This window comes from Puntigrus tetrazona, chromosome 13 (genome assembly GCF_018831695.1).
Source record: "Puntigrus tetrazona isolate hp1 chromosome 13, ASM1883169v1, whole genome shotgun sequence".
Lineage (NCBI taxonomy): Eukaryota > Metazoa > Chordata > Actinopteri > Cypriniformes > Cyprinidae > Puntigrus > Puntigrus tetrazona.
In genome coordinates, this window is record NC_056711.1 from 223563 (window position 1) to 250516 (window position 26954).

A 26954-nucleotide genomic window follows, 5' to 3' on the forward strand; every position below is an offset into this window, starting at 1 on the left:
GCGAAGCAGAATGCAAACAACACTTGATAAATTACTCAAATACTTCTCAAGGCAAGCTAAAATGGTAGGCTGTGATAGCTTTTCTCTTATTTTCAAATGCAATCAAGCACATTAACCTTTTAACGACACTCATCTGACATTTTGCTTCCGAACTGTTGTGATACATATGAAAACGTTGCCATATTCACATTCGTCTTTTTAAGAGAAAACTAGACATATATTTTAGCTACACTCACTGGACATGTCGCTTTGAAAGTGTCACAAAAAATTTAAATAAATAAATAATTTGTGCAGAAATGTCACCACAGTCACTTTTTTCCAATGATGCTGTAAACATGGGTTACATTAAAGCCAACAAGGAATCAAAACTGACCATATTTACCTATTTAATCCTACAATGTTTACTTTTTCCCCTCAAAGTAAGATATGAGCATATAGTGAGACGTAATTGTTTTGTCTTTATTTGGTGTCAGAAATGAGCAATTCTGGTACTCCTGTGCCAATGTTAAATCAATGAACTGGATTTTAAACTAACAAAACAATTAAAAACAATAATAACATGTTAGAGTTGTGATAAGTACTTTATAAGCAATTGATAAATGACTTTTAATTAACTGTTTTTTGGTTTGAATAACTGGATTTTGATTAAATCGCAGAAAACAGTCAAGGTCCAGTCACAATTAGAATTGTTCAGGGAATTTTCATGTGAGAAATGAAGTCATTTTAATAGAAATACACAGCTGAAAATGTGAGTTCACAACCGGTTCAAGTGGGCTACATTGGCTTCGCTGGCCAACAGAAAGTGGCTTGGTTCGAAATGTCTAGATTACAGACAAAAGACAACGGACTGCAAAGTTTTGCACCTTTATGATGTCAAACCTGGCAAACGTATTACCCTTTCCGCTTCACATCACACTCTACAGATGAACAGACTCGGGGATGAGGCGACCCCTGAAATCCTCAGACATTACACCTGCCTGTTTGTAGAGGAAGAACTATGAAAAGCTCATTAGGAAAATCTCTGTAACATTAGAAGTTGCTTCAGCAACTTACATCAATTGTGTTGAGCCTGTCTTACCTTAAAAATGCTTTCACTTAGTTTTTTTTTTATGTGGGCTCATAGTGATGGGCTGAAGGTCACCTCAGAGAAAGCTCTCCAGACCCTCGAACAAAAGTCTAGTCTGATCCCTTTCATTGGCCCCAAGATGGACATTAGTTATCAGTTAACCACATCTCCATCTCTGGAAATACCACAGAGAGGGCTTTATTCCCACCATGGTTTAGCTGTCAAACCAACTAAAAAAAAAAAACAGAATGTCTTCCCATAATGCAAAACATAACTTAGAATCGCATCTTATTTCCTCAACTGCAAGGTTCAGAACTTGAACACCGTTCAGGACTTCAGTCCTGATTCTTCCAGTCGGTGTTTTCTAGGTGTTTTCTGCTGGATTCAAGTGCGCCGCTTCCAGAGCGGACCGTTTTCAACATAGCGCAAAGACGACAAAGGGGGAAACAGGAAACCAGCACGTTCCTATTTCCTGTAAGCAGGTGAAGCTGCACTGGTGTTCTTTCTTTTATTCTCCAAACCACAGTTCTTGGGGTGCAAAACTAGAGCATTTCAGAAACGTGTGTCTTTTGTTTTCTTTTAAGATAACAGCCTATGTTTTATTTGCATTGCTATTGCTGCATAACCACAATGTAGTTCCACAAGCAGTTTGTGCGTGCCATTTGGATGAACCAAAGTAATAAAAAGCGCGCAAAAGAGGATCTGTGAAGAAATGATTCACTCGTTTATCCGCATGGACAGACATGTAGTCAAATACGAAAAGCCCACACGCACCCACAGCGAATGTTTAAGACAATGGCATAACCTCCACATTTTCAGAAGCACTCATCTAAATCAAGGGAAATTATGCTAATAAAGCATCTCATTATTCAGAGCTCAGAGAATCAGTCATTGACATTGCATCATTATAGATCTATTCACAAACACAGATTGGATTTCGTGAAAAAGGATACTTTCATTTCCCACGCTTCTTCATCATTTATTCTTCCCTTCAAGGGACATGCCGTGCTTTTAGAGTTATTTTATGGAAAGCACCGGGGCTTTGGGATGAAGGTAAGGGTTTCCCGGTGGGACAGTAGTGATCATTCCTGACAGAGGAGCCTTGTGTCCGTACTCAGGGGTGCTCCAGGTACCAGGACGACCCCTGGAAACAAAACACTGGTCAAACTGGATTCTGGATTCAATCATCAGCTTAATCCTAATACCACAAAACTCACTTAAAATACTCACTTTTTTATGTTTTCATCACGAAACACAATCGGTGTAAGCGACAAAAACTGACAAAAACGTTGCAAATAATACTAAAGATTCTAAAATCACGTTTATGTCATTGTTTTATTTCGTTAGTTAGTTGTATTTTTTTAGGAAAATGACCCAACTGCAGTGTGTTTGAATTTTAATAGACTATGTCATATGTTGACAGTGTTTATTTAAGAGCTGCATTTTACCTTTCAACATGTGTGTGTGAGGCTAATTTTGGGGCTAATGTGAGCTAGCTATTACTTTCAACCGAATAAAAAATGCTATATTTAATATATAAACCTAAAAGTATTAGTAAATTACTAGGAAGGTACACTATATCGTTTACATACTTCAAAGTATCCTATACTCAGTATCTCTGTTGAGGAACCACCAAAAAAAAAAAAAAAAGTGTTAGCATATATTTAGCAGTTTAGTAGATTCAGAGTTACTTATCAACAGCTGGCTAAAGGGTACCAGCAAAATAATCTAACTGATATTTTAAAAAAAATATTACTCATCCATCTGATTGGATATCTGATCGTATGGCTTTGGGGAAAAAGTGTTGTTATTATTAGAAGTGCTTTAGTAAAGTAAAATAAGTAAGATGACAAGATGTGAAACATGCATGAGTAATATAATCCATTATAATCCTCAAAAGCTATAGCCACAAATAAGTAAATATTATAACACAATAAAACTGTTCTTATGAGTATTCATTAGATGATTTAACAAATTATACATGTATTTGTAATTCATTATGCATTAATTATAATGCCTTAAGAATACCACTATAATGTATATAATGTATATAAATACAAGCTTCATAGAAAGTGTTGCCTTGTTTTAAATGTGTTGGGTTTTGTATGAGTACTGATGTCACACCTTTCAAAGACATGAAATAAGTTGTTGATTTATCGTCATGCTTAATGCTAAACATTTATGCTAATAATAGTTCACTTACAAAGTCAGGCTATTGTCTTATTTCATATTCTTGTCATCATTTTTGTTTGTCACACTCCTGACACGACTAGATCAGAATTATGTGTGGACTGTGTCTATTAATGCTTTGAAAAGAGGAGTTTCATTCGCTTGTGTCTGATCTTCCATAAAGCAAACAATGACACATTCTGTGTCTTATGACGCTCTCAAGTGATTGAGTGCTGCCAAAGCTGCGGAGGAATGGAAACGGTTTGGAGACATTGACTTATCACCAAATAAGGAGTAGGAGAGAGTTAGAGGAAGTTGTAAAGGTGCTGACTTTCTGCTGTAAGGAAAAGAGATGGGAGGTCTGTTTTATCGGCAAAGGAAACAGATTTTACAGCACCGGTGACTCCAGGAAAATGGAGTAAAAACCACGATTACCACCGGCAACAAGAGCAGTTCAGCTTTGGATAGGGCCATCTGGAGAGGTTTGCTCCAAAAAGACGGTAAACCAGCTCTTCTGGGGCCCAGCTAGGAAACACGTTTTCAAAAAAACCACCCGGTCCCTGGGTGAGGAGTTTGGTTTTCCTCCAGTGCTTCTCTCAAACACCTCCTCCTCCTTCTTCCTCTTTATTTCAGCTGCAGATGCCTCATTCCTACTCATTCTGAAAGCCGAGGACGTTTTGCCGTTGCAGACAGAGGGTGGAAGAGCGCCGCTAGGCTGGTTTTGTTCCCGGTAGTGTCTGTCTGATTTGACTCTTCAGAAACCCACAGAAAATATCAATGCCTCGCGATTTTTCTTGCCTTTGTAACTTCAGCAATTGAGAATTAAAGCATATCTGTCCACTTTCTGGTCTTTATTCATTCGTTTGCTTTCTGAGAGGACCTGAACGTTCTTTCAGCCTTACACACCACGCTGGGGTCTACTCAGTGATGCTGTAAGACATGCTTCACACACCTCCAGCCAGAGCCCATGCTGCAGAGCGCTGAAGAGCTGTAAATCTAGGGCAGGCACTGACAGAAGGGGAACGTGCAGGAGCTCGAAAAAAAATACGTTTGACATTGCACATACTAAGGCAGAAACGGAGAAAGAGATCAGAAGATAAATGAATGCAATAGTTGTGGGAAACACCTCTTCAGAGTGATTCTGTGATGTGTTTACTGCTACAGCAAGGCATGCATGCTTACTGCTGCAGTGGGTATAAAAAATAACCTGACACAAATGTATGCAAAGACACAGACTAGGCTTAATGTATTTCCTATATCACCATCATGTGTTTTTATATATGTACATATGATGCTCCTATATATATCCTATATATATATATATATATATATATATATATATATATATATATATATATATATATATATATATATATATATATATATATATATTAGGCTGCACAAATAATCGATTTTCTAATCAAAATTGCTGGCTTTTTTATTTTTAATTAAAGAATAAATCTGGTGTATAATTAACATTATAGAAAAGTAAAAATATTTTTTTTGTTCAGTTAGAGTGTTTTCAGCTTGTTTATGTTAATGTAAAAATATGGTCTGGAGTTGCTGTAAACAATGATAGAAACATCATTCAGTATAAATTGTGATAATATGTATATAATTCAATAATTTTGAAAATTAGAAACAAAAATTAGAAACGTATTGTTAGAGAGTTTGTGTAGCGGTGTTGAGCACAAAAGTTAACCCGCAGAAGAACTTTCTAAATTCAAAGCACTGCTGCCACCTACTGAGGAAAAAATGGTCTTACAAGTAGGTGTAATGTAAGTAATCCGATGCAATAATAATCTAAAATAATATAAAAAACATGTGACGGTAAAAAACAACAACATATATTGTCACATGTGGACTCACATGTCACATGTTGTTGTTTTCATGTGCCACGTGTTCAGTGTGACCCACTTTTAGTTAATTATCTTATCGTCTTCAGCTGTGTCTCGTTTATTAAGGATTTGCCTTGTGTATTTAAGTCCTGTTGTTTGTCCGGCTTCATCTTTAATTTGTGTGGTTTCTGTTCTGTCTGTCTGCCTGCCTCTATATTATTATTATATATATATATATATATTATATATATATATATATATATATATATATATATATATATATATATATATATATGACATATATATGACTCTTTGAATGATATATATATATATATATATATATATATATATATATATATATATATATATATATATATATATAATGGATTATTTTTAGGACTACTAAGGCAGTACTAGACAGTTCTATCTGTCTATCTATCATTATGGTTCATGTGAAAACAGTGATTGTCGAGATAAACTTGTAACAAAGCAAAATATGTATCTGCCCATTTCCCTGCGCTTACATTAAAGTCAAAGAGATGCTGGAGTCTGTGGCAGTGTCTCATGCAAGGAAACGTCCTGAACACATGGCCAGTCCATACCAGGCAAAGTAAAATATCTTAATCTGAACTGCTGAGATGACTTACCCCGCTGTTTGTGGAGTATATGGTAAAGAAGGCAGACTGACACCTGAGGTCTGTGGTCTGTCAAACCGGGCTTTTCCGGTGTAACCAGGAATGGTAGTTCGGCTACAGAAAAAACAAAGCACCTTCCTTATAACAAGTACTATAGAATTGTGAAGATGTATATAGAAACGCACAGATCAGAGTCATACTAGCTGGCAGGGGTGGGAGGAGGTACTGTGGTGCGCAGAACAGTCAGAGGAATGAAGTCCTCTCCTGGGACGTCCACGCTGTCCATGTTCTCAGAGCCCACCGTACCGCTGCACAGTCCAGACAGATCACAAATATCATTCAAGGCCTTTTTAAAATATACCTTACTGAAAAATAACCGTCGGCAACAATACACTGGAATGTATGCAAGCTATTTGAGTTAATTATAATACATACAGAACGTTCATTAGATTGCTAAGATCTCTGCATCTTCTTACCAGTATAAAGGTATGTGGCCTGATTTTTTACATGGACTGGTGCTGTTAATTGAAAACAATAGTTAGCAGCAACACAAGTATGTAAATATAAAGCAAAACTCGCACTTTAAGAATTGCTTCAATCAGTATATACATACAAGCTGATGGGTTTCCTTGCATTAAATGTGGAACGTAACTGATGTCTGTTCCAATGGGATCCAATGGCCTGAAAGCAATGAAATCTCTCTTAAAGGAATAGTTCCTCCTCAGGCCATCTAAAATGTATGTGCGTTTGTTTCTTCAAAGCAACATATTTGGAGAAATTCAGCATTGCTTGCTCATCAGTGGATCCTTCTGAAGTGAATGGGTGCCGTCAGAATGAGAGTCCAAACGGCTGATAAAAACATAATACTTCACAAGTTGTCCACACCACTCCAGTCCATCTGCGTTGTGAAGCAAAAAGCTGTGTGTTTTGTCAAAGCCAAAAAAGACCGTCCCCCTTTTACATCAAAACCCATCAACATAAATGTTAAAAAATGTTTTGGAATGCTTTTACGTGCAATTGTCTCCTGTTTTCGCAAGACATTACCGAAGGACTGGCGTCACATGGTTTACTTGTGGATGAATGTGGTGTTTTTATTAGCTGTTTGGACTCTCATTCTGACGGCACCCATTCACTGCAGGGGATCCGTCGGTGGGCAAATGATTTAATGCCAAATTTGATCAAATCAGTTCTCATGAAGAAAAAACTCACTGACAGCCCGCATGACGTGAAGTTTTTTTTTTGTGCAAACTAGTCCTTTAATGTCTCAGCCGTTTACATGCAGTGCAGCAGACTCACCTGCCACAGCTCAGCTCTGCTGTGGTATCGCTTCAACACAAAACGTTGACTCACAGGGTCAGCCATTTTCTCCAGAGTAGTCGTGGGTGGTTTGTGGCGAGGAGGTAACTTTGAGTCCCAGTCTACATCCTCATACGCTCTAAAGCACAGCATATTCACGCAATCCTTTGTATAATGAACACTCAGCTTGCACATTAGCTACTTATGCAACACATAAATGCATGGACTTGAAATACAGATTTTAGTCAAAATTACAACTGAAGCACAGCCTACATTTAATGCACTGTACGTTTGGATACAGTGCCTATAAGATGCATGAATAGACAAGTAATACAGAAAAGTACCAGTTGGTCAAGTTGAGAAAGTCTTGGAACATAAAAGGTGGTAGCGGTGCTGTTAAGAGAGCTTTTAGAGCAACTAATCAGACCTTTGGGCTGCAGAGGTGTAGATGTATTGTCGAGCTGCCGTTGCTATGCTATCAAAAAGAGCAGGTGGTTCTGCACCCTATAAAGGGATAGTGCAAAGACACAGAAGAAAGATGGGAATATTTTAGCAAATGTCCCATATAAAGGGTGACAAAATAGGAAAATACAAAACAGTTCTTTCTTGCTTTCAATGCTTGCTTTCTTCCAAAGAACACAAAATAGGACATTTCGAAGAATATAGAATAATTTTAGCTCTTTTGACAATGAATGCTGACCGGACCCTGTATGTTTAAAAAAAAGGATTCAAAAGCATCACCAAAGTAAGCTATCATAATGGCCCCAACCTTACAGAACAGAAATCTACTACTAAATATAATGGGATGTATTACATAATGCATTTCCATATAGTGCTAATATTTTTCAATATACAACTACATATGCATTGACAATATATGGCTGTATATCGATGCATACAAATATAATCAATACTGAGTATATATTTCACACAGACAATGTCAATGTATGTACACCCATTCAAACGAGTTCCCAACATGCATTGCTTCAGACTGTTAAGAATTAAAAATTAAATTAGGTGTTATTTCCGTTTTTTTCTCAATGTTAATGTACAGGAGATCTAATGTGTTTAATGTGTTATGTTGAAATTTGAAGGTTTCTGGTATGTGTAAGTTTGGAGAGTAGAGCCTGTGGTTAGGACAAAACCATTATTAGATTCTGTATTTCTTCACTTATAAAGTAAAGGCTATGCGCCTTTCAGCACAGCGATAGCCTGTTCATATAAAAAATATATATTTAGATAATAATATTTCATATATACGCTGTTTTTGTCATTTTTGTAACTTAATATATACTCTGTTAATGTAAATTGAAGAAGTAAACAGGGTCATCGTGTCACTTACTTAGTTAAATAACAGTTCTGTCATCGTTTACTCGTCCTCGAGTCGTTCCACACCTGTATGAAATGATTTGTTCTGCTGACCACAAAGGAAGATATTTTGAAGAAAGTTCGTAACCAGGCTGTTTTGGGTCTCCATTTACTTCCATAATAGGAAGAAAAAATACAGCCTGGTTACAAAATCTTTTCAGATATCTTTCTTTGTGTTCGGCAGAACACAGAAATTCATCCAGCTTTGGAACTACCTGAAGGAGAGTAAATGATTACCGATTTTTCAGTTTTGGGTGAACTATTCCTTTAAGTGGCAGATCAGTCCCGTTCATGAACAAGCTAATCAGATCTTATTAAATGAATTAACTAATGAACTCGAGAACTGCTACTACTCATAGATGTAGCCTGTGCCAAGGAGAGTTCATAAGACAACAACCGAATAACAAGGTCTGTTCCTCGCACAAAACAGTGTCTGTTCCTCAGAACAGTTTAGATTCTCAGGATGCTGAAACACACAAACAAACAATTTTTTGATACCTTCACGGTGCTCTTGTTTTTGAAGATTAAAAGCTGCAGCTACGTTCAAGGAACCCGCATGTATAAAAGCGACCAGTAAACTCTTCTCCTATTCCCTTTTTATGTTCCAGGGAAGACAGAAAAATCATACGGGTTTGGAACAGCGTGAGTAAATGATGACAGAATGTTCCTTTTCGAGTGAACTATTTCTTTAAAGCTCATTTCACATAAATAGTTAATGTTTAGCGCTGCAAAAGTGCTAAAGCTTCAAACAAACAGCTTACAAGAGTATTATTACAGTAGCAGGGATGAATAATTGAGCGTGTCTATGACTGACCGCGTTCATTTCATGGCTGTCCTGAGAGGGGTGTTTAATACTCGGTGCACTCGTCCGGCCTGATAACAAAGCAGATGGAATATAATAAATATGTACGAATCGGATGCTGATGAACTGTTTTTAGTTGCAGTCCAAACTTGTAAAACAAAAAAGATTGCAGTTACCGCCGAGGTGTGCCTTAAGTGCTGCCTCTGGTTTGATCCTGGAGTTCCACCTCTTGTGCTCGGACGTGTCATGCATGAGAGCTGAAGGCCTGGATGGAGGCGTCTGAGGCCTGTCTCGCGCTCCCGCTGGAACCCATAGATCGGACGCAGCGTAAACCTTATCGATGAATGGGCCTCTGCTCTCCTCCTCCAGACGCACTCGTGCCCCTGCGCTCAGCTGACCGGAGCACGGATCTATTAGAGTCACATCTTCACGCAGCGGAGCCAGAGGAGCCCTTTCATCAGGCGGCTGGGCTCCACGATTGAATTTGTAGAAAGCGCGTCTGTCTGTCTCAATCAAGCTCTCAAAGTCATGCCTTCCCTCTGGACCCTTCCCACAGGGCAGATTCATACATCTGCACAGCCACCTGCTCGCTTCTTCTGAGCCCTCGCAGGGCGCCTTGAGAAGTCTCACACGATAAGGTTCCCGTTCCTCCTCCATTAACGATTCATACAAGCAAACAATTAAGCAATGAATAGAATGTATTTCCACAGACGCCGCATCCCTCTTCTGGATGTGGGATTATGCAGATGGAAGCCACAGGTGTAATCATCGGCGTCCGCTGTTGCCAGGAGACCGTGTCATTAGTTTGTCATTAGATTGCCTCCTGTGTCACCGCAGTCAGCGGGAGGTCAAATTACTGGCATGTGTCTGTAAACTGACGCTGGGACTCCAAGCGAAGCTAAAACTCATTACTGAGCGATGCAGCGACTTCTGGTTTTTAATCTAATTTGAGCAGTAAAATGGGAATAAGCTGAAGGAATGATGATTAGTAGTAATTAGTGGATTTGAGTAGGCTGCTCATGCATATAGGTATGCGTTTTAAAAAGGCAATATCAAGTAATGGTCACCAGGTGGAGACCTAGATCAGATAATTTGAGCTGAGATGGTGATTCACTTTGTGATGGTGGCTCTTAAATGAAGTCAAATATCATTCTTACACCCTAAGCATAACAGACACCTTTTGGCAGTTTCACATGTCAAATTTAATATCTTTGTGCATATCTCTACTGTATGAACAACAAAGTCACTCAAAATGTAGGCTGTGTGGTCATCAATGATCATAGGCTTAAAAACCAATAGCCTGTTATTTTATATTATCTATCTATCTATCTATCTATCTATCTATCTATCTATCTATCTATCTATCTATCTATCTATCTATCTATCTATCTATCTATCTATCTATCTATCTATCTATCTATCTATCTATCTATCCGTAGGACATCCACATACTTTCACTATGAGAATGTAGACCAAGTAAATGTTGATGTTTATTATTATATTTTTTATTAATGTAGTTTGTTATACTATCAGCGCTGAGAAAACACGAAGTAGCCACACAGAGAGGCGGCGGTTGCTTTATTGTGATTAATAATCAAAAGCTCTGACGCATGATTAAAATTAATTTCACACGGTAAATCAAATAATATGCACACTGCCTACAAATATGAATACAATATTTTGGTCACACGGCCTTCATCGGGCATTGTTTAAACATGAATAAAATTAGCAGCGTGTAAGATTCATAGTTTTTGCTAGATCTTTTGCTTTTATTTTCCCGTGCACCTGCTTGTATGATCAATCAGTGGCATTCATTTTTAGATAAAAAATAAATAAAGTTAGTTCTAGACTACAATAAGCATACCAAAAAATATTTGTTTATTGTATAATCTTGAGTCTACAGGGTTTTGGTCTCCATGGTCTGTATGTTCACTGAAGCAAAATGCATCTCATACAGTCTGCATCAGTGGCCAAAGATTAGAAGATGGTTGGCTTGATAAAAGTGGTCAAATGCAATATTCTTCTTTAAACTTGTTTATAAAGACAGCTCTGTCATTAATATGACTGTGTGTGCTCGCGCTCTTGATGAGAATGCCCTTGTATATCTGGGTGTCACAACGCGGCACTGATGACGGTGATAAGCGCTGATAGCTGCTGTTAAACTCGGGCCTTCGTTAACATAAACACCCAACAAACATGCAGGAAACTGTATGGACTGGAAACGGCGGGTTAAAAATAGTCCAATTAGAATTATTTGACAATGTTGCTCTGCATGTATAACGCCCCCACCCTCCTGTTTAATTATGTCGAAAAAATATCTCAGTTCCGGTTCAAGAGAGAGAGGAAAACCCAAAAACAGTAAGTCAGCACAGTTTTCAGTGGAGGTTCAAATTCAGACTCCCCCTTTAATAATTCACACCCTTTTATAGTGCTTGCTTTGTTTCAAAAGAAATGAAAGCTGGATACTGTGTCTCAAGCTTTATGTTCTTTACTGCAGAAAACAGACCGTAGGTCCTGCTCGACTCAGTGTAACCTTAAATATAAAGCTTCAAGGCTGAATATTAATCATTTTCTTTCTCAAGCTTTCTAAAAAAAAAAAAAAAAAAAAAGCATAGCGGCCTTTATGATTTGCACTGCTCAGCTGAAACACACCAGTTAAAGGAAAATCACATGTGACACAATCAAAGGCTTCCCAGCTAGCAGTGTCCAGCAAAACCAGAAACCAGTGTATATGTGTTAAGATGTGAAAGCAGATCACCAGGTTCCTGATGGTTAATTGAGTTAATCAAGGCCATTTGACAGTCATTTAACAGTCATTTATGTTATTTATGCTTCGATTTGCATTTTCGTTCGGGAATGCACAACCCGTGTGTCTGAAGACACACAAACAACCGCAGTGGTGTTTGCAGAGACGTAAACAAATTCCTCTGTAAACAATTAAGAATTAATGCTTCACTCTAAGCCTAGAAACGCCGTAGAGTGCTGCTCACTTCTACAAAACATTGCACTCCTGAATGAACTCCAGCCAAAACACGACCTACAGTTTGTGTTTTTTTATCTTCCTGGGTCTGCGTGCACACTAATTGGCCATATTATCCCTGACAAGAACAGTGTGATGACATTTTTGCAACACCATTGGTAAAAGACTCCTCAGGCATTTGGATAAACTAGTGTTACATGATCCGTGAGAGCGGCGCCCCGGGGCAAAACGAGAATTCACCAGGAATGTGCAATATAGATGCTCCTTCACGTTCCCAAATAATACGCTAAAAACATGTGACATGCTTTGCGTTAACGTCAGCGTGGCTATTCCGTTTAATTAATGCCCGATCCTTAATTTATTTGTTCTCGCGCTCTTTCGCTTGGGGTTCATTCAGTGGGAGAGCTCTTAATGAATTAGAACATCTTTGGTGCTTGGAGATGAAAGTATTTTTGGCAGGGATATGGGTATTTTTAGTCCAAGAAATAATTTTCTTCAGAGAGAGAGAGAGAGGGGAAAGGGGGAGAGAAAGACAGAGTGAGAGTGCCATGTTGCTGAAATCTGGTTATTAGTCTGCTTGTCTGCTCCCTCCTTTCCTTCGCAGGCCCTGACATTATTTAAATAGCCGCACACCCATCCCATGGTGCCCAGCCGTGCACCAGAGTGGCTAATTTGGGTAAGCCTCATTCATCTAGAAAAAGAAATGCAACTGTATATTTAGAAGATGACATGAGAGAAGGGAAAATAAAGGGGAAAAGAAAGGGATGAAAAAGGAGAGAGAGAAGCGTGAGCAGCTGCTGTGGAGTTTGTTAGTCATGCCTACATACTGTCAATGTATAAACCTGGGTTATGGTTTCTTCAAAATTATAATTGGTTTTCAGAGCTTGCAAGCCCCATCCACCTCACTCCAAACCTGAATGACTTTCTTTCTTCTGTGGGAAATTAAAGTAGACGTTGGGGTTAAAGAATGTTGGGGTCCGAAACAGAAATAAACTTTAGATTTGATTGTGCGAATTTGAAGGCTTTTACAGTTGTGTAAGCCTTCAGACACGACTTCAGAGTTTGTCTTGATGAACTTGCTAGTTATCACTTGCAAGTATTTTTCCATTTCTGATGATCTATTTCTGAGCTGTGTGTGTTGATTTTCTTTCTGGCCAGGGTTCTTTTTGGCTGTGTCCTGTTAATTAGACAACAGACCCAGGATGGACCCTGACCTGCAATGACGCCTGGGACTGTGAAAAAGAAAGTGGGAGACTGTGAGTGCAAGTGTGAAAAAGAAAAAGAGAAACAGAAAGAGGGAGAGACAGCAATGGTTGCTCAGATGATGCTTATTTATTTAATCTCTAATAAGGTGCCCACTTACAGGCCATAAAAGGCCTTTTACTGTCTGGTAAATTGAAGTATTACAGGGTTTAAAATCAAGATGGAATTTCATTTATTTTGTAAACAAAATGCACTGGCGTTTATCTTGATGTCTCCCAGCAGTATGCCAGCATTATTAAAGGTTTTCAAAAGAAAATGTTGGGATGTCAAACCTTTCCTTCTGAAATGCAGATTATTCCTACAGTCCTAAAAGTGAAGGTCTCAAACTGAGATGTTCATATTCTCAATGCCACAGAATCATTTTCCCCAAAGAATGCTTTTTTTTGTGAACAATTTCAAGAAGAACCATTTTTTTATTGTGTAAAGAACATTTTAATAGACTATGAAGAACTTGACGTTCCAAACCTGTAAGACCTTCGATCATCTTCTGAACAAAAATTAGGATTTATTTGATGAAACCCGAAAGCTTTGTGACCCTCCGTAGTGAGCAATGCAACTGAAATATTCCTAGGCCCGAAAAGTTAGGAAGGACATTGCACAGCTTTAAGAATATATACTTTTGTTTTCCTTGTGAAAAAAAGTACTTGTAACTTTGTGGTTTTTGTAATTATGGTTGAACCACTGATGCCACATTGACTACGTTACAGCCAGCAAGATATGTGCTCACGCTTGGACTTGTGTGCACATAACATACAAGACAAGACTGAGCGTGACTAATGGTTATTATCTTTTCTTTTCTTTTTTTTTTTGCTTATGTAGTAAGTTGGGAATACTTAGTTAATGAACAGTTAAGTAGCATTAACATCCCATTGCCATCCAAAAACATCCTGAATCCAAAAAAGACAGGGGTCATATGATGCGAGTTCCCCTTTCTCTTTGGAGCGTTACAAGCTGTTACAATCTGCATAGAGAAGATCCCTAAAGTTGCAAAGACTAAAGTTTTAAAACCTGAATTTAAAAAAGAGATATTCTTTATTAAAGTTATGACTTGTCCACACGCACGTTTAAACACGCCCCCACTTCTCTACATCACAAAGTGGGTTTATTTTCAAACACTGGTGAAATGTTTACGCATAGAACAAAGACTATTATTCTTTCTGTAGTGTTTGGTGCGATTATGGAGGACTGATTCCTGAAGCCTGAGAGCAGCATATGCTGGCTGTGCACATAGAACCTGGACATGTTCCTGGATCAACATTTTTGTTGACCCTGGAACAACAATGTGATTAAGCAATCGGGTTTGATTTGCTTGTGCATCGGTGTCATTCATCTATTATTTCCGAACATTACTTTCCAAAAATATAGATTTATCCCAATCCCTACCACTAAATCGAACCCTACCCAAAATTGGTTCCTAAAATTAGTGGGAAATGATAGCTCATTAACAAGGCTGTAGATCATAAGCCTAAAACATATATTTCCTGAAAAAAAAAAAATCTGATTGGTCGATTGGATTAACAAGGATCAGCCTGCTTACTATTCAAATGCGGGTTTTGAGCAACGAAGGGTAGTGCTTATGTATTGTTTCTCTGATCACAAATGCAGTCATGAGAATCAGTAATTATGTACCCACTGGATGCAACAAATGCCACGTTTGTAATGTGCTTTATTGTATTTGCATCATCATGCTTAACGTTATGGTAAGGGGCTTGAGGTATTCAGCCAATCACAATGCACTGATTGGCCTCACCTCTTAGAACAATGTTAGAACAACTTTGTACAAATTAACCCGTTTCTGGAAGCGGGGGAAACAATAATGTACAGTATGTGGAAAATAATGTGTTTTTATGATCCCCATAAACCCCATAAAAACATAGAATTACGCCAAATACACAAAATAGTGTTCTTTTTAGCAACATCAAATGAACCCTCTAAAAAATGACAAAATTGGCTTCATATTAGAAGTAACCTGCTTTGTCTCGTCTTTCAGTTTCCTCTTTGCTCTGTGTGTTTTTACTGTGTGAGAACGTGATGTGTAGCGTGAGAGTGGCATGGCTTGTCACGCATAGCAACAGTAACCAAGGAGGTTTTTGCGAATTGTCGTCTCATGGAACATGTCTGCGTGAAGATTCCATAAAATATCTTTTTCTGAATCTTCGTTTTTTGCTATCCTATCCTTTTAACATCTGCATAATGTTTGCCAAAACAATCTGATTTCTTTAGTAACAGAATGCATGCCGCTCCAAATGCACGCTCATTTAATGAAAGTGAATATTTAGCCATGTTTATGTCACATTGCCGTGGGTTTCGGCCCCAAGCAGTAGCCGTAAGTCTGAGTGATCATTGGCCTTTCTTCCTCTCCGGTCTCCCGTCTTCCCATGCCCTGCTGGCCTCAGCAGCATCACTGCTCATCCAAACACTAGTCATCCTATGAAACCCCCATGAGCACCTGGGGTGAGCTTGTCCTGCCAGTGTGGCCTTTGGCAGCTTCTGTGTGCTGCTTTATCACCCTCCCTCTTCCTTGCTCTTTGCCTGTCACACTCAATTAGCCCAATGAAGTAACAAATCTGCCGCTCTATATTTTTCATTAGGGACCGAGGGAGCGGACAGATATCAGCGAGCCGTCATTTCCCTCAGTATAGAGAAGTTTATAATCAGCGTATGTATTTCCTCAGATGACAGTGTTTACTCAGCTCTCTCATTAGAAATCAATGCCGTGTTGGGAGTAGACAGCTCAAATGAAAATCAGTCAGAGCCAATTGACATTTTTGAGATAGAATGGTATGGCTTGTCACACACGCATAATCAGAAGCAACAATTTAAAAAGATCTGAACCAACAGCTGAGAAGCTGTCACAAAACGTGGGAATAGGAAATGGAAAAACAAAAGGGCTCAGAGGCGCAGAGTGAAACGTGTGGGGGGTTCGTATTCACAGACCCTTTTACTGGAAGTGGTTTGTACGGGCAAGGAATCAGGCAATAGCAGTAGCCTGTCAGGAAGCTGAAGGGTCTCTTAGAGATTACAGCCAAATGATGTTCCCACCTTGAGGCGAATGCATAATAGACATTAATCTGATTTTTTGAATTAGTCGCCTCTGTCATGATGGAAGGAAAATGAACCCGATGTGTTTTTAAACACCATCACTGCACTTTCACATTGAACAATATAAGATCTGATTAATCGCCAGAGAGAAGTTCAGCTCCAGAGCACTTTAAATGCATAGCAGCAGCAAACTTATGAATAAATAAAATGGGCAAAACAATAAAACAATGAGAAATAATCGCAGCAGACAAAAACACTATTAGATGTCAATGAAAATAAAATGTATTTTAAACAACTAAAAAAATTATAGCCTATTACTTGGAAAACATGCAATGGCACAAATCTGTCTGTCACTTTAAATTAAAGCATTTGTATTCTCTTATACATACTGTGAACAAAACATCTTAACAGTTATTATTTAGTTATGCACATTTTTGCATCTTTATATGTGTTATTGTTGCTATTTTAGCTATATATATATATATATATATATATATATATATATATATATATATATATATATATATATATATATATATATATAGATGGATATTTTTCAGATAGATAAAATATAAGACATACATCTTATTTTACCCAATCTGAAAGTTATAGTTTCATAAGCAACAAACTTTTATTTTAGTGGCATCATCATATTTTCTTGATTCATAACTCTTCAACGATAACTCCTCTTTTCAATAGAAATGTTAGGAATCTTACATATTATGAGGTTGGTAGGTTTTTCATGATTGTCACCTTGTAGTTTCATAGCTCAGGGTGGTTAATGATGCTAAATGAAATGGTTACCTTTCCGAAGCCATTATTGTGTCCCGACGTTTATTAAAAATGACTAATTTGCCTTCAAATCGCAAATGCAATTATTAACAGCTAAAAACGTTCTTTAAAAACCGAGATCACCTAATCAGACTTGAAAAATTACCCGTTTCATAGTATGACCCCTGCATAACTTGCTCCGTGGAGCTGCTACCAATTAAAATTCAATGTCACGGTGCAACTTAAAGCGCAATCTACCAACTGTTTGGGCACAATAACAAGCACCACGTTATTGCAGTATGTTTACTCATCAATGATTGATCCGTCGTAGTTATTAACAGTTTGACAATTTGCAAATCATTTGAGTGTTTGCATTGCAGTCACTGGTTATTAGTTCCCTCGCCGCTGTGAGATGAGTGGGGATGGTGATAGTGTCCTCACTGGAAAGATCATGCTCATTGAAGCTCGTAGATATTTTTAGACCCGTCATTGCCGAAGGTGGCAAAGAAGAGAGGGCTTCTGGATCTGGCTGTCTGCTGTCTCTCCCCTCTCCTGCAGCCCCTGTTTCTCTGTGTTTCTGTCTATGCTATACCACAGCCAAGAGTTTCAATTAAGAAATAAAAGGCTCCATAAGGTAGGCAACACAGAGGGTAATGGACTTTCTCTGTTGCTTTGTAAAAATGAGCCTGTCCCTTGTGACTTACGAGATTCCATTATTAGACTGGCACACAATTGCGGAGCCAACCTGTTTTCATTCCCTAAGACTGGTTCGAAATTACCTGGGCCGAAGAAACTGACTGCAACAGAAAGAGACGATTGAGTAAATGCCTTTCTCTAAGCACCTTAATTGCTGTCAGCTGTCTCGACATTTAATAGAGTCTCGTTTAAAAATGGGCCAACGTTGGGCCTTAACTGCTGCTCGGAGCTGCTTGTGTCCTCTCAGGTACAAGCAACAACTGCTGCCTTTTAAGATATGATTTGGAGTCATGTTAAAGAAAAATTATAGACGTAGTTCATCCAAAAATGAAAATTACATCATCGTTTATCCACCATCATTCCAGTCCCGTATGACTGTATTATGCGGGACACAGAAGGAGAAATGTGATGAATATCCTGGTCGCTTTCTTCAGTATAACCTGCAAAAAGGTAAAAAAAGCATCTTACAAGTACCATAATAGAAATCCATACATGTTCTGCACTACAATTTGTCTTCTCAAGTCACAGGAAAATTTCTTGTGAGGAACAGGATTATGAATGAGTCTTTTAAAACCAGTGTAAAATTCCCTTACATGAAATTCATGATCCTGTAGATTTCAACTGAAAAAAAAGAAATCACCAAACAGTAGTAAATGTGATGCACATTAAATGATTTGGTTAATAATAGAAATGTTGAACTCAAACCAATCTGGCTGTTTGCTCATGGTCTGAACTGTTTCAATACCACGTCCAACTCACTGTAAAAAATTCAGCCCTTAAATGAAATCCCCAATTCCACGGTTTGCTATTGAAATTGCGAGAACATGTCCATAAACATGTATAAAAAAAACAGCAAATGTGACCAATTTGTTTGCCTGTCTGACTGATCCTGTAGTTGAATTTATTTAATTGATGATCTGGTCACAACAGGTGAGATTTTAAGAGAGGAGGTTAAATTATTGCTAAATTATTGAATGAATAATTTTTTGAAATGCATTCTTTTTAGCACTTTTTACTGTCCTAAAGCATAAAATACCATGATATGTTAGTAGATATTTAGGCAACGTGGTAAGGTAGGATATTTGTTTCTCTGAAAACAATGTTACAGCCATTAATTCTATATTGAAATATGTATCAGAATGTCTGTATTTGTTTTAGTCTGCGTGATTCTGCCCACCCCCAATTTACCCAATAGCATTTTGACACTCTGGGTTGCCATTTGGCAGAAAATGCAGTGTATTGCAGCCTTGGAAACCGGTAAACAAACAAGGGTCAAAGATCATAGAGAAGCATCACGTCTGAGGAGGAGAGGTCGTGGAGAACATTTCTCTCCAATATGTTGGACTGGAGAACTTTTGTAAAACACTATTTGTCAATATTACACACAGCAGTTTTCTTATATCAGACTCAGATTCATTAAGGACCTTACAAACCACTGGTGGGATGACAATTAATGAATAATGCAATTTTTTACCCTCATGTGAAATTCCCAATCACATTGAGTCCTATTAAAATGACTGTATGTGGCCTCGAAAAGTCACCAAACAACAGCAAATGTGAATGAACTTTAAATGATTTGTTCAGTAATAAAAAAAATAGTGAACGAATCATTCTTTTGAGTAGAAACTTTTCCATGAATGGTTGACCACTCTTACAAAACCACTCTGAATGATTCATGGGACTGATTCAAGTTAAATAGCGAAAAATGACTTTTCAGAAAAATGACTTTTAGCTATCTTATGGCTTTAGATAACTTTGAAAGAAGCACGCCAGCCTATTATAAATCACTTTTAGTCTTCATTATCATTATTAGGGTAGAAAAGAACAACCAGCGCGATACTTAAATCTCTCCACAGATAAAAGTAAGTCATACGACTTTGGAAGGACACAAAGGTGAGTAAATGGTGACTGAATGATTATTTAGGACCAAGTTAATCGCTTAAGTTTCACGAAGAGAACAGAATCTCTCTGTTTTCAGTGGCTTGCATCAGATAACCTTACAGGGTCCCTGTTAGCAAGAATTTAACAATCCCGAGGATGAAACAAGATACCCAAATACCTGGATTTTTACATTCCTTGAAGCAAAGAGAACAGAGTGGTTTTTCTTTATGTTAACATGACCTCACGCTCAGACAGCTTGACATCTAGTTATGCAGACATCCGTATCAAAACAATGCTCTTCCAGGCTGAACCGAGACACGCTCTGTATTCAGGTCACAGCGGTGAAGAGAGGAGACGAGGCATCTCCCCCAGCAGGCTAACTCCGGCGAAAAAGAGGATGAGCAGGATTAGCCTTCTCCCCCAATCACTCGCATCGCCTCCAACCACACGCGAGCCAATCAATAACACACTCACAGGGAGACGCAACAGGTGGTTGGCACAACTTAGGAAAACAGATAGCCAATATTCATCTGTTCCCCCCCCTCCCTTCTTTTAATCGAGGGACTGGCGTGTCTTCTCTTGTATCTCTCTGGGCGTGAGCTGTGAAGTGGAGGATGATTGAGGTAGAGGTGTTTTTTGGAGGGTGTTAGGCATATCACCTCGTCTCGGACCACATCACACCTTCTTAATGCAGCGTTTCCATCTGCCGCTTGTGCTGCAGGCTGCCGACGACAAGCACAGACACACAGCTGGCGCTACTGGACCAGAGAAAATCGGATTCTCTGTTGAAATCAGGCATATCGATTTCACTGGTGAATTTCCAGTACAGTATAACGTCTCTACAGTATAACGTTTTTTTTTTTTTTTTTTTTTCCCCGGTCCCCTGTTCCCGGCTGCTGTTATCCACAGAAACGGCCCTATTTTTTTCCACTGTGCGACGTGAAATAATACCTCATGTGTCAAGACAGACCAGCAGGTCGTCGCCTCAATCGCATGGTGTTTGTTTTGACAAACAGAGGGGTCTGCTTGCTATTCTTGTGTTATCGTTCATCTTCCTCTGCTAATTACTTGCTTGCACTAGTTTTGCTGTCGAAAAAACTGGACCAGAGTAAACAAGCCTGAGGAGGGACCGAGAGAGCAGCAGCGTCGTGTCATCGCAGATGAGCTTTAGTTTGAGGGGAACGAGGGTGCCGTGAGTTAATCTGATGACTAAATGTGGAGTAGTGTGACAGAATGTTATACAATAGCTTGTCTCGTGGTTACTATGGACCAAATACACAGACCTGGAATTTACTGGGAACACTGGAAATGCATATCGAGCACTGAACTAGAACTGTCTGAGGAAATCTGGTCACCTGCGCGGTTAAATGAGATTAGAAAGTCGTAAAGTAATAAAGTGATTAAATACAGTGCAGTGGTGACTTTGCACAAATGGTATTCTTAGGGGGTTCAGAGAAAAACATTTACAAAATGGCAAAAATAAATCATTACGCATTTACACTTTTATCCAAAGCCGCTTGCAAGACGTGATGCATCATAAAGAGGCAAATAAACACAGGGAGTGCTCTTGGTGAAAAGTATCAGGCATTGATTTTGGGCTACGTTTCCCAAAAGTGTCAAAAACTTAAGGCCGGTGGAACTGCAATTAACTTAGGCTTTCGAGAAACGCAGCCCAGATTAGTAGAAGATTTGGAGGAGTTAAGGAAGGGAAATCATATTTTTTATTATTATTTAGGATGAAGTCGAATGATGAGTAAAGGAGATGAGTTTCAATATGTTTGGTCTTCATGTTGCCATCTGAAGGGGTTAAATACTGTAAAATACAAAGATAGATGGCAAACATACAACGAACAAAACGTAAAAAACAAATAGATCATAGTTAATTGATTAATACAAATAAAATACACTTTTATTTGGATGGCCCCTTTAACACACTCTTTAAATAGTTGACTTTAAGTAACACTGCACCTGTTAGCTAGTAATAGAGTTAATGTTGGTAGAGTATTAGTAGATAGATGGGGCAGGGTTAGAGTTGAAATGTACTTGCAAAGATACTGATAGTCAGTAGAATGTGTATTAGGCAACAAAAAATGAGTTAGCAGATATTATTCAGACAATCTACTAATACTCTAATGAAAGATAGTTGGCATGTAGCCGCAACTTTATGTCAATAGAAGGTTCAAAAGCACTAAAATAACGTGGTACCGTACAGTGTATAAAAATTTTAAATATTTTCCTTCTACTTTCTAAAAAAAATAATTATTGTTGTTCAGGCAGCAGTTAACTTATTTTTTATAAATCGTAGTTGTTTTCAATGATCAATTCTTTACTTGGTTGACTTAGCTTTATTCAAATGCTCTTCATACATAAATGTAGTTTGGCAAAAAAAAGTAAAAATGTATTAAATTAATATAAATACATAAATATATAAATAAGTAAAACACCCAAATTAATTAAACAGATAGTTTACCAAAATAAGAAAATTATGTCATTATTTACTCACTTCACAAAAAGACCTTTGTTTATCTTTAGAACACAAACTAAGATATTTTTTTTATAAAACCTGAGAATTTTCTGACCTCTCATAAACAGTAACATACTACACCATTCAAAGACCAGAAATAGAAACAGACCCTTTGATCTCATGGTTTAACCTTACTTTTATAGGCTATGATGTTACTTTTTGTGTGCACAGAAAACAAAAATAACAACTTAATTCAACAATGTCTTCCTTTTTGTTTTCTTTGAGAACCGAAAGCATCCTCGTAGCTTGATCGTGTCAGCTCCTTGCTCTCTGCACAGAAAGTACTTGCATTTCATCATTTGTGTTAATGACAATTTTCATTTTTGGGTGAACCACCCCTTTAAGTTGAAACACTGTGCAAAAAATCATATGAATGTTATGAAATAATATATATATTTAATCGAAACCACAATCGAGGTCTGTACGAAAACCTTCCAGCTTGTGAAACTCCTTAAATATTAGACTTATTCCCGATAAGACATTTATTCTTTGAGCAGGAACATTATTCTGCTCATGAGCTGGTGGTTTGTATTTACATTTCTGCATGTTTCTCTTTCATAATGAACAATCACGTAGCCTAATAAATTGGGTGCTGTGTTTAATTTTGAGACGCTGCTATCATTTAATTGTCATTTGTAGTGCTGTGTGTAGAGGCCATAAGAAGGCCAGAAATCAGAGTGTGAAATTTCCTCTTTATCCGTTTCGAAGCGATGTGGACATCTTTCTAATGGAACACAGCCAAACGCTTATTGTTCATTTTATACCTTACACAAACACAATTACTGGCAAAATCACTCAATTAATCATTTTACACGGCAGTTTGTGTTTTCTGTGTCAGAAACTCCTCCAGATTTGAGCCAGCGGGAATGCAGCTCGGTCCTGAGGAAATCGGCACAGATTGACAGACATGTTTAATGGGGCATTAGCCATGTATGAAGTAATCTGGCTACAAGCCAGAAATGAATGTCATTGCTTGTTAAGGGAGAAGCATTTACTATCATTTGAATGACCAGGGGACGTTCAGTATTAGGGGAAATTTTAGATGCAGCGCGGGGTAATAGGTTTTAGTTTGTGTAACAGATTCCCTCATTAAAAGTTCCCTTTGAAGACAGACGGAGTTGCTGGTATTAAGACACTTTGGGAATTCCATTTCAAAGGGGCAAACTAATTCAGGCTACCCTCGACTGTGTAGTCATTAGAGTTAGTTTTAATAATTGAGCTCAACTAGTAAGACCAAATAGAGCCGGAAGTATCAAAAAAGGCTGTTTTACTTAAAAAAAAAATGAAATAAAAATGTGCGTGGGATACATAAAACAGCCGAGCATCCAGATCTTTTGGGCCATGATGAGAGCTCGTTTTAAGGTCAAAGCTAAAGAGCCGAACGGGGAAATATAAAAGAAAGTGCTCGCATCTAATACACGGCTAGATTGATGTAAGAAAAGCCGAAGAGGGGTTAAGCGATACTGTGGGAAAGAGACACTTTAATGGCAATTGTGTACAGCCAGCAGGGTGTCAGACTTTACAAAAGGATGCATGAAGAAATCCATGATTCCAAATCCATTGAGCCCCACGGCTGAGACGACGAGAGGGAGAAAGACACATCGGAGGTGATCAGAGATAAAGAAAGAAATAGATTGAAGCGCAGGGAGATGCCGGGGGGTGATCAGCTCTTCTGTCATGTACTGTATGTGCACGCATCTGGCTTCATTTTCCCACAATCCCCCAGTCTTGCCCGAAGGCACGTTTTGCTACAGGAGGGATGCACTGGTTGTCTGGCAACCCTGGATTTTAAAGACAGGGAGCATGCAAACAGACACTCGAAACAACTTTTTGAACGAACGCTCGTTTCCGTATGATCCAGTAACTGTTTCTTTTAAGAGCCATAATTCTGCTCCGTTATTCATAATCTGCCTGTAATTACGTTGTGTAATTTTATGCCCTTTTAATTGATTGGACACATTATTAACCGCTGATAAAACATCACGAGGGAAATATAAACCTCTCTATATAAACCCTCATCTTTAATCCTAAAAACTAATTGCCGTTTGTGTGCGTAAATGAGGCTGCCGGAGAAAATCCTGGAGATAGCCTTGCCGTTTGTTTGCTGAGAGCCTCCACGCACTGAAAAAAAGTGGCAACGGAATAAAATTTAGTACTGTATAATCTACTCAGCTAACCCGTGTTACGCTCTTTGTAGCTTTCAGTTAGCGGCAGAGCTCTTGAGATCAAACCCAACTGCATTTAAGAGCTGCCATATGGCAGGAGGGATCACATCCAATTACTTTGATGCAAGATTCAGCATGTGCATCTTTGATATCGCACCTGATGTTGCGGCATATTTTCCTGTCACATGAAATTGTCAACTTCATTTTACGTCTCTCACGTTAAATTAATGATTAGCATTTTCGACACCGATTTGTTTTGTTTGGATCAAATCACAGCAGTCATTGTGCGTTAACACTCGAACTGTCCCTACAGAAATTACCAGAGATAAACGCCTTCTAAAAACATTCGTCATTTGTGCGCTTGTTTTTAATCCTGACCTTTAATGAAAAATATTGACCTTAATCAGATGGTTGACATGCGCATTAAAGGTCAATTTTTAAAAACATGGTGCATACTAATGAACAAATGCCTTGTAGTGTCTAAGACAATGCTATTGTTTGCTAAAACTAAAGGTATGAAAAAATGCATTTGATAATTTAAATAATGATTTTGGTAATTGAAATATGCTGAAATAAAAAAATATAAATATTAAATATTAAGTACAAAAAAATTGAAATGTTTTATTGACAACTAAAAGATATAAAATAAATACAAGCTTAAGCATTAAAATTACTACACATAAATAAAACTAAGCTAAATAGTATTTAGTGTATTACAACTAATTGGCAAAAAATGACAAACATACAGTTAGCTTATTAAATCTAAGATTTAAATGGAAACTGTAAAAAGAAATGAAAGAAAAACACTGCTAATTAAAATGATGAAAAAATACTATGAATAAATTACCACTGATCTAAAACCTAAATCATGTTTATTTTTCATTTAAAGCTGCAGTCCGTAACTTTTGGTGCACTATAGCTGTTATTTAACAGAACTGCGTGCATCCTGCGGAGGAACTCTGTGTGTGTCTATGTCTACCTGAACCAGTCTAAATAGTGCCACTTTTAATAGGTGTACCGTAGTAATTCAGGACAAGCCAAAAAAACTGTCTGGAAAATGGATTCACGGTGCACTCGCTTATTATATACGTTTTGAAAAGTTCGAAAATGTTGCTCTTTTAATTCGACAGCATTCGTGTCAACAATGGCAGTATGCGAAACAAGGCACTGTCGTTTTTGTTCAGGCAGAGACACATCTTCCATGTATCTCACATCTCCATCAGTGGGAGGTGTTTGAGCCGACTGAATCATCCAGATCAGTGTTTCTCAGTCCAGTGGTCTTGGAGTAGCCCAGAACTGCGCATTTTGACATTTCCACTCATTATTTGATGCTCCAAGACCTGAACTGGGAAGACATACTGAATGGGATTAGTTAGTGCATAGTGTACATTAGCTGTGATCATTATCCTACATGACCGTAACATACAAACAGGTTTATAAAAAATAGTCAAATCTGTTGTTGATTTAAAAAAAAAAGAGAAATGCTGCAGTGCAGTTGATATCTCTTCCCATTTCCTAACTTGCACATCAGAACTGTGAGGATCTTTTTAGCTTCTGTTCTTTCTTCAGTGTGATGAAGTTCAACAAGACAGTTTCCCCAGGGTGGGAGTTTGATTAAAATAAGCAAATCAGAGCTGGTATTTTTACACCTCTGCTCTCACTGTAAAACATACTCTGTCAGGTAACCTAAAAATGTGCTTTGTGTGGTAACATCTAAACGAACCGGCTTTAATCAAGTCAAAACTATGTTTTTGTATGCATTTCAGATCAATCTAGGTCATACCAACTAAACTTATTTTAAAGGGTTAGATCGTGAAGACATTGCTGCTGCTAGTTTCACATTCCCCAGTGCTTCTCTGGTCATAATTAGATATTGCAAAGTGTTAATTATTTTATGTGCCTTGAGTTATTATAGGTAGCTAATTCTAAATCCATAAAAAAAACCTAAAGTGAAAATGTACAAAAATTCTCATTTTCGTTAGTGTACTAAAACAAGAAGAAGAAAAGAAATTCAAAATAGACACTTTGACACTTAAGATTAGAGAATGCGTATAATACAATAATAATTAATTTATAATAATTAATTAATAATACATTATTAACAGTTTTTAACTAAATTGAAAACGGAAAATACAAAAACAGCAACTATTTCAAAATATCAACAGTGTAAAATGACACTGCTTTTCACTAAGTGCTGGTTAAACTTGTTTAGCATACTAGTTTAGTATAAGATCAGAAGACCTGGGGTTAAGTGGCTTAAAAGCAAAATGCTAATAAGGAGCACTTTATTGACACGGCTAAATGTAACCATCGAGTTATCGGGTTGGCCACTCCTCCCGGTTCAATCGGTGCCTTTTTTCATGATTTTACTTGACATTTCAAATAAAAGGCCCGTGTTTAAAAACGCTAACTAACCTCAGTCGACCTCGAGTCAGCGTCTAACTCACAAACAAGCGTG

At 37.9% G+C, this 26954-nt stretch overlaps 2 protein-coding genes across 3 annotated transcripts in view; one reads left to right on the forward strand and one right to left on the reverse strand.

Moving 5' to 3' along the window:
- fignl1 (fidgetin-like 1) overlaps positions 1 to 13331 on the forward strand; it is a 46097-nt gene extending 32766 nt beyond the window's left edge. The window contains exon 4 of one of the 2 annotated variants that reach the window (XR_006252308.1): positions 13313 to 13331. The gene's annotated coding sequence lies outside the window, so the exon portion shown is untranslated. Of the gene's footprint in view, positions 1 to 3868; positions 4095 to 13312 lie in introns of those variants that run through there. The other variant, XR_006252307.1, reaches the window with a different exon arrangement.
- On the reverse strand, positions 396 to 15797 carry LOC122356753 (spermatogenesis-associated protein 48). Its single transcript, XM_043255812.1, has 10 exons — positions 15717 to 15797; positions 9351 to 9900; positions 9187 to 9245; positions 7432 to 7508; positions 7005 to 7143; positions 6322 to 6389; positions 6185 to 6226; positions 5909 to 6016; positions 5721 to 5822; positions 396 to 2210 (listed from the first exon to the last, which is right to left on the reverse strand). Exons 1-10 carry the CDS (start codon positions 15795 to 15797, stop codon positions 2084 to 2086), a joined length of 1353 nt encoding a protein of 450 aa, XP_043111747.1. The 3' UTR covers positions 396 to 2083.
- Positions 15798 to 26954: the final 11157 nt, after the last annotated feature.

Bases quoted from the DNA above. Each gene is read 5' to 3' on its own strand.
- LOC122356753 (XM_043255812.1), bottom strand. From the start codon at position 15,797: ATGGGAAGACGGGAGACCGGAGAGGAAGAAAGGCCAATGATCACTCAG. The intron at 6,390-7,004 runs GTGAGTCTGCTG...CATTGCTTTCAG, and splicing joins GCAGAGCTGAGCTGTGGCAG to GCCATTGGATCCCATTGGAA. The intron at 6,227-6,321 runs GTATGTATATAC...TTCAATTAACAG, and splicing joins GCAAGGAAACCCATCAGCTT to CACCAGTCCATGTAAAAAAT.